At 33.8% G+C, this 8,296-nt stretch overlaps 1 protein-coding gene and 1 pseudogene across 2 annotated transcripts in view; both read left to right on the forward strand.

The window, feature by feature from the left end:
* The window catches only part of KPNA3 (karyopherin subunit alpha 3), a 93,111-nt gene that overhangs the window by 53,803 nt on the left and 31,012 nt on the right, over positions 1 to 8,296 (forward strand). The window contains exons 3-6 of one of the 2 annotated variants that reach the window (XM_019650863.1): positions 4,440 to 4,529; positions 4,715 to 4,738; positions 4,828 to 4,886; positions 5,017 to 5,112. In XM_019650863.1, the coding sequence (XP_019506408.1) occupies positions 4,440 to 4,529; positions 4,715 to 4,738; positions 4,828 to 4,886; positions 5,017 to 5,112 (269 nt within the window). Of the gene's footprint in view, positions 1 to 4,439; positions 4,530 to 4,714; positions 4,745 to 4,827; positions 4,887 to 5,016; positions 5,113 to 8,296 lie in introns of both variants that reach the window. The other variant, XM_019650861.1, reaches the window with a different exon arrangement.
* Positions 5,602 to 6,536, forward strand: LOC109387113 (ubiquitin-fold modifier 1 pseudogene; annotated as a pseudogene).

Below are 8,296 nucleotides of genomic sequence, written 5' to 3' on the forward strand. Positions count from 1 at the left end.
CCAACATGGGCCAGTGAAGCAACGTCCTCCACAACTAGACTGAAGAACAAAACGACAGCAACTTGCCTGTTCCCCTTCCCCCAATTCCCCAGCACTGTTCCCTTCCCCCCCAATACCCCAATAAAAAAAATAAAAAAAAATAAAAAAGGATATAGGATGGCTTAGGGGAGAAGAAAACAAGACTTATACATATGCTGCCTACAAGAGACCCACTGCAGATCAAAAGATATATGCAGACAGTAAAGGGATGGAAAAAGATATTACATAAAAATGAAAAAAAAAAAAAAGCTGGTGTAGCAGTACCCGAGAAAATAGACTTTAAAACAAAGGCTATAACAAGAGACAAAGAAGGACCCAGTAATCCCACTTTTGGGTATTTATCTGAAGAAACCCAAGACACTACTTCTTAGGGATATGTGCAGCCATATGTTCATTGCAGCATTATTTACAATACCCAAGATATGGAGGCAACCTTGATGTCCATTAGTGGATGAATGGATAAAGAGGAGGTTGTAGAAACTGGGGTGCCAAAAAATGTATACACATGACTTGTATTCATCTTTTGTTATCAGTATATATTGAGTATTACAATTTTAATACAGTTTTTTCCTTTCTTCAAATGTGTATATATTTTTTTGTATACAATGGAATATTACTCAGCCATAAAAAAGAATGAAATCTTGCTCTGTCTGCAACAGTATAGGTGGACATAGAGGGCATTGTGGAGTAAGTCAGAGGAAGACAAATGCTATATGATTTCACTTATACTTGGGGTCTAAAGATCAAAGTAAACAAAACAAAGAAACTCATCGATACAGAGAAACATTTTGATGGTTGCCAGCTGGAATGGGGTTTGTGGGAATGGGTGGAAAAAGTGAAGGGATTAAGAAGTAAAAATTGGTAGTTAGAAAATAGTCATGGGATGTAAAGTATAGCATAAGGAATATAGTCAATAATGTAATAACTAGGTATGGTGTCAGATGGGTACTAGACTTACCTGGGTGATCATTTTGTAAGTTATATAAATGTCTAATCACTGTGCTGTACACTGAAACTAATATAATGTATGTTAACTAATTAAAAAATAAAATACAAAAAGTTATATACTGTATATGATTCCATTTATATAACATTTTTGAAATTATAAATTTTTAGAAATGAAGACTGAGTTAGTGGTTGCCAGGGGTTAAATATGGGGGCATGGAGGTGAGAGGAATGTAGTTTTGCTTATAAAATGGTAATAGGAGGTTATTTTCTCTTTTTGGGACTGTTCAGTATCTTGATTATAATAATGGATACATAAACACATGGTAAAATTTTATAGGCTTTAGTACACATAAACACACATATAATAAATACCAGTGAGATGGTGTATCTGAATAGTACCAGTGGATTGTATCAATGTCAGTGTTCTGGTTGTGATATTATACAGCCATGCACCGCTTAACAATGGGGATAGGTTCTGAGAAATGGGTTGTTAAACTATTTTATCATTGTGCAATATCGTAGAATGTAGCTACAGAAATCTAGACGGTTTAGACTACTACACACCTAGGCTATATGGTATAGTGGCTATCTATTGCTCCTAAGATACAATCCTATAGAGCATGTTACTGTACACAACAACATGAGATTAAAGCAAGCACTGGAGAAAATGATGCAATCAAGAGACAGTGTAAACATGAGATGTATTAGGCTGCTGCCTGCATAACAAAGCATACTTTTACAGCAAACTTTTCTTATAAGTAGAAATAGTGAACTCTAAAATAATAAAAAGTGTAGCATAGTAAATATATAATCCAGTAACATAGTTGCTTTTTATCATAATCACATATTATGTATTGTATGTTATTGTATGTGCTATACTTTTATACAACTGGCAGCACAGTAAGTTCGTTTACACCAGCATCACCACAAACATGTAAGTAGTGTGTTGCATTACAACATCTACGATGTCACTTGGCGATAGGAATTTTTCAGTTCCATTATAATCTTATGGGACCACTTTTGCATATGTGGTCCGTATTGACCAAAATGTCGTTATTCAGCACATGACTGGGCTATAGTTTTGCAAAATGTTACCATTGGGGGAACCTGAGAAAAGTGTACAAGGGATCTCTGCATTATTTCTTACAACTGTATACAAATTTACAATGATCAAAATAAAAATTTCAGTTAATAAAAACAATTAATAAATTTTTATCCAAAACAGCCATTTGGTAAGATCACTTATGTAATCCTGCAGGAAAAATAATTTCTGTTAGGTTGTCAGATTTTTACATGATGGATGAACCAGTAATGTTGTGTTTTGGTTTTTTTATTTTATTTTAAAATCAAAGTATTCCACAGGCGTTTGGAAGTTTGATTATTTGGGTTGTGAAAAAGTTAGAGGAAAACAGAGAGTGAAAATAGAGTGGGATTAGGGTTAGAATAATTTTGTTTTGTTTATCTGTTGATAAAGTTTATTGAAACTTCTAAAATGAACAAAATTCCAAGAGATGTTAAAAATTACCATATAATAAATTTTAAAGTTAACTGTTAGAAATCACAAAGTATAATCCATAGGTTTTTAAAAAAACTTGAGACAATTTCAACATGCAGTCTGAAATTCAAAGTTGCAAAAATAGTACAAAAATCTTCATCTACCCTCACTCAGCCCCCAGTTTCCTTGATGGTTAGCATTTTCCATATTTGCCTTATTCTCTCTCTCTCTCTCTCTCTCTCTCTCTCTCTCTCTCTCTCTCTAATTCACACACACACACACACACACACACACACACACACACACACACTTTTTTTTTTCTAGAACCAGTTAAGTTGAATGCGTGATGCCCATTACCTTTAATACATCAGTTTTAAGCAAAGTAAAGTATATACTTGGCTACATAACCACAGTGCATTTGTCAAATTAACATAGACAAATTTTTACTATTTAATCCATAGACCCGACTCATGTTTTGCTAGTTCCCAATAATGTATTTTATAAATCCAAGATCTAATCCAAGATTAGACATTGTAGTTCTCATGTTTCTGTAGTGTCCTTCGTACCAATAGTTCCTCAGCCTTTACCTTTTATGATGACATTTCTGAAGAGCAGAGACATTTTTTTGTAGAATGGCAGATTTGGGTTTGTCTGATTTTTCTCAGGTGGTGGTGGTGGTGATTATTTTGGTCAGGAATACCACAAAATAATGGTGCTTTCTCAGTGCATCAGACTGGAAGGCACACAGTGTTAATTTGTCCTTTACTCATGATCATAACCTTTGTCACTTGGTTAAGATGCTGTCTGCCAAGTTTTCCCACTGTAAATTAATAAGTATTTTGTGAAAAGCAACTTGTGACTATAAAATACCAATGCATGGAATTTAATATTGTGAGAGCTGTTTATTTAGAAATGTAGAATTGATTATTTGAGTAGTTACTAAAGAAGTATGCTGTCATATAAGTGGAAGTTGGTAATCTAATGATTAGTATATGTATAAGCATCAGTTTGTTTAAGCATACTTACTTACGCTAGCACAAACGTAGATGTCATGCAGATAATCCAGTAAGCTTCAGATAGAGATATATTTCCAATTTTACCTTTCTGTTTGATCATCATTTTAACATCAGTATTAATGCCGCTCCAATAACTTATTATAATCTTGTATTAGAGACTAAATAGTATACCCTTTGGAATTTTAAGTTGAAAGCATCTTAGAAATCATTTACTCAATCTTTATCTAATTTATTTTGGGTTAATACTGTAGAGAAACTAAAAACTTAGGGGAGAATTGGTGATTTACCTAGTTATGTATTATGTGAAATGGCACAGGGTTGCCATTACAAACAGTTGAAATCCCATAAAATGTAGAAATGTATTTGCTCATAGAGAATTCTTTTTTGTAAAAGACAGATACCAGGAGTTTAAATCTGAGATTGTGGCAAGTAGGTGGCATTTATGCTAGTGAATTCCCATTTTCCATAGTCCCAACAAACATAGAAACTGTAATGTGGTGCACTGAACTCTTTTCTCAGTAAGCTGACTTCCTAATAAATTGCTTAAGGCAGACATTAGCAGGAAGTAGATGAAAACTAGCATACTAGTTGAAATATATTTGCTAAACTTTTATAATAATGCATCTCCAAATTTAAATCTTCACTAAAGATTCAGAGACATAGTATTGGTCAAAACAGTTGCTGCTTAATAAATTGTATGTATCTCTGTGACAGAGAGAGGGAGAGAGCGAGAGCAAGCTGACTGTAACCTGTTAATTTTGTTATCAAATCCAGAATGTGAATGTCATTGGTTTGAAATATGTACATTTAATTCATGTTATCCTTATGTAGAGGTTCATTGTTTGTTTCGCAATTGCCTGATAAAGTTGAAATAATTTTAATGGATTTCTCATTAACAGTACCCTTCATGACTTCTTAACTATTTATTGGTTGCCTTTCAGAACAAAAGAGATGAACATTTACTGAAAAAAAGGAATGTACCCCAAGAAGAAAGTTTAGAAGATTCAGATGTTGATGCTGATTTTAAAGCAGTAAGTTACCTTGTTCTTATAAAGTGTTTTTAAAATAAATTTTGTATTAACTAGAAAACTTCATTTTTAATCTAAGATCAATTGTACAATGACAAGTAAGTTATATTATTTTTTAACTTTAGTAAATAAGCTATTTTGTAATTTTGCTAATAAACTTTGCTGAACTATCTTTTTTTCTTTTTAAGCAAAATGTAACACTAGAAGCTATATTGCAGGTATGTTATTAATTTAATATTCTCATTTTAAAATATTTTGAAATTAGTTTTTTCTTTTTAATTTCTGAAATTTACATTTGGTGTTGCAGAATGCTACAAGTGATAACCCAGTGGTCCAGTTGAGTGCTGTCCAGGCTGCAAGGTAAATACTAATTTATCCAGAGAAATTATGTCACAGTTACGGTGTCTTAGCTGATAGTCTAGAAGTAGTACATTGTTATTTTTCCTCATAGTTTGAAGGTTATAACAACTTTTTATATTTATTTTTCTAGAAAGCTGTTATCTAGTGACAGAAACCCACCAATTGATGACCTAATAAAATCTGGGATTTTACCAATTCTAGTCAAATGTCTAGAAAGGGATGATAAGTAAGTATGGATTTGATTGCCTGTTCACTTTTTTTTTCAGTTAACTGAAAATTCAGGATTCTTATTTAACCAGTGAGATCAGTTTGATTTTGCATTTATTATGTTTTTAATTTGTTACGCATTTCATGTAATTTTCTCATTCTGTGATCATATTCAACAAACTAAAGTGCTTCTCTTTTTAGTTTATGAAACGTGTGTATATTTTCTGGGAAAATTGTAGCTTCTGTTTATTGTCAATTCTAACTTACCTTAAATATTTGGAGTATTTATTTGTTAGTGTTTTTAAAATAATATTTTTAAACAACCCAAATTGTGTTTGAGTCACTCTTTGCTTTGGTCTATATATAGATGAACCTCATGACTGAATCAACATGAATGGTTTCCAGAACTGAGTAGCTCTTTCTCACCATGGCCATATAGTCTAGCTGATCCACTGACCTTCTGCGAAGTCTTTAACAGAACTTCAACCATGATTAGTTGTTCAACATCATGCTTTTTATTTGTGGTAAATGAGAATAAGGGGGCAAGTTATACTTTTTCAGAATAGAAAGGAAAAAATACCACTTGGTATCTTTGGAGGTACTGGCCCCATTTCTGTTAGTGTTTAGAGATATCCTGGTATGCTCATTAATCTGAATTCACTGGGGAGAATGTAAGTTTGAACTCCAAAAAACTTTAGAACAAATAAGTTTTATTTCAGCTTTTTAAAAAATATTCTATTCTACCTCTACCTTTAGGACCCCCTTTTTGTTCTTGATCCGCTTCTCATTCTTCATCCTTTTTTCCTTTTACTTTCCAGTTTTTGGCATAGACTCACTTGTGTGGGTGTATCTGTGAAACACACCATATATAAAGAAAGGAATGGTAAAAAATATACAGACCTGTGTAACAACTACCCAAAGCAAAAATAGAAACTTTTCAGTGGTTTCTATCTGACTTTATAGATTTGTCATGGAAAATTGTGTTATAAAAAACCATGGGCTTTGGAGCCAGATAGACCCTGGTTTAAATCCAGGGTTTGCTGTTGACCAAAACCCAAGTGGCTTTTGAGCCTCAGATACCCTCATCTATAAAAATTAGGTGGTGGGAGCAGTCCCGGGCACTGCGGAGGAAGTGGGGCTACTGGCCAGAGGTTGTGTGGGGTCTCTATCCAAACCGGCTCCACCTTATTGAAGGTTTCTTTTAAGATCACACTGATGTCAGACCCGTGGCTACCATACAAAGTACTTAGTGTTCCCGAAAATACACCTTTCATAGCAATCTTAAAATTTGTGGCAGAATAATTTAAAGTTTCTGCAGCAACAATGCATTTATTACAAATGATGAAATAGGAATAAATACTGCACAGACTGCTGGAAATGTTTTGCTGAAGCATGGGTTCAGAACTGCAAATTGTTCCTAGAGGTCATGTTGGAAGTTGTTGATATCCACTACTTGGAAGATAGGATTACCTTTCAGAATAAACGTTGGTATTGTAAAACTGAAATCAGGCATTTAAAATACTATGAAAACACCAATGGCTGATGACATAACGAAAGGTGATTCTCTGTCCCTTCTTGTTATTCCCTCTCTTCTTGTGAAGAGAGAATGCTTATGCATTGAGGGTACCATCTCCACAGAAGGTGCTACCTCACAGCCCACACAGCTAGTTCATTTGGGGTAAATGGATTATCCAACTGTGTTTTATTACTGGAGGATGCTTCCAATAATTCTTTCTGAGAACATTTGGAAAATGAAAATTTACTGAATTAAAAAAAAATTAAGTGATTTTGAGCAATGGAAATACAAAAAATACTAACAATATCAAGCTTATAATGTTCATTTATTTTTATTTTTTGCACTCATTTTTTTCTATATCTTCTCTCTTTTTCAAATGAAGTCTTGGAAGAGTTTACCTGGCTTTGTGATTTTTATTTTATTATTATTTTTTACATCTTTCTGTTTTCTCATTTGAGGCCCTCATTTCCAATATTTTGCCAAACCACATAGTCTCGTTTAGGGGTCGGCAAATTTTTAAGATGTAGAAGTCGCTAAGGGTCAGCAAACTGCAACTCACGAGCCCCACAGACTCTGAAGTAAAATTGAAAATGAAAATTAAACTATCATAATTTCACTTATAAAATTTTTAAAGGATATTATTCACATACTGGTGATTATATAAAAATATATTTATGGCTCTTGAATAATTTTTAAATTGTTGTGAGGGGCAGGATTGGCTCTTCCAAGGGTCGGCAAACTTTTGAGATGGAACGTACCCAAAGAGCCGCAGTTTGCCATCCCTAATCTAGTTTAATAAGTCTTTCTCCTTCCAGTCTGGGACAGCATATACTGTCTCATCATCTTTGATCTTACTGTTCTTTTACTTCTCCTCTGCTTCTGATACTTCTTAGTCCCTGTCTTTTGCCAAAATTCATTATGTAGTTATTGTCTGCTACTTCATTTTCTCATCTGTTCCATCTCTTTAAGCTCACTGTTTGCTGTATCTGTGACATTTATTCTACTTTAACCTTTTCCTTCTTGGATCTCTAACCTTTTGATGCTAACAACTTCACTCTTTTTTCTTCAGTATTTATAGTGTTGTTCTAAGTCCCTAACCTTTGGCTTGCCTTAGTTTTTGCACACTGCCACCTCCTCCCACCTTGGTATCCTGTTTAAAGTATGCTATTTATTAAAAAATAAAAATATATTTTTAGCTATCTATCCTAACTTAATATAGATAATTCCCATTTAACAGGTCTCCCCTGTATCAGCCTTTGACCATTTTTGTCCATTCTGCATACCATGGCCTCCAACATTATTTTCTTCATTCCCCTTTTAAGTAGCACTCTATATTTAGTATGGCTATAGGATAAATTTCAAGTTCTGAAGCATGGGATTTGTGTCATCTTCACCCCCACTCTACCAACAACTTTTAGATGACCATCCCTTTCAACTTCATCTCCTATTATGTTTTTGTTTCAGCTCTCTTGATCTATTCCTGGTCACCCTTACACATCATGATCCATCCACCCATCCTACTTTTATTTGTATATCCAACTGTCAGTACCTTCATTTCTTTATCCATCTTTTTTTTTTTTAAGATTTTTTATTGGGGAATTGGGGGGATGGGAATAGCGCTGGGGAATTGGGAAAAGGGGAACAGACAAGTTGCTGTCGTTTTGTTCTTCAGTCTAGTTGTGGAGGA

This window comes from Hipposideros armiger, unplaced genomic scaffold (assembly GCF_001890085.2).
Source record: "Hipposideros armiger isolate ML-2016 unplaced genomic scaffold, ASM189008v1 scaffold_148, whole genome shotgun sequence".
NCBI classification, from domain to species: Eukaryota; Metazoa; Chordata; class Mammalia; order Chiroptera; family Hipposideridae; genus Hipposideros; species Hipposideros armiger.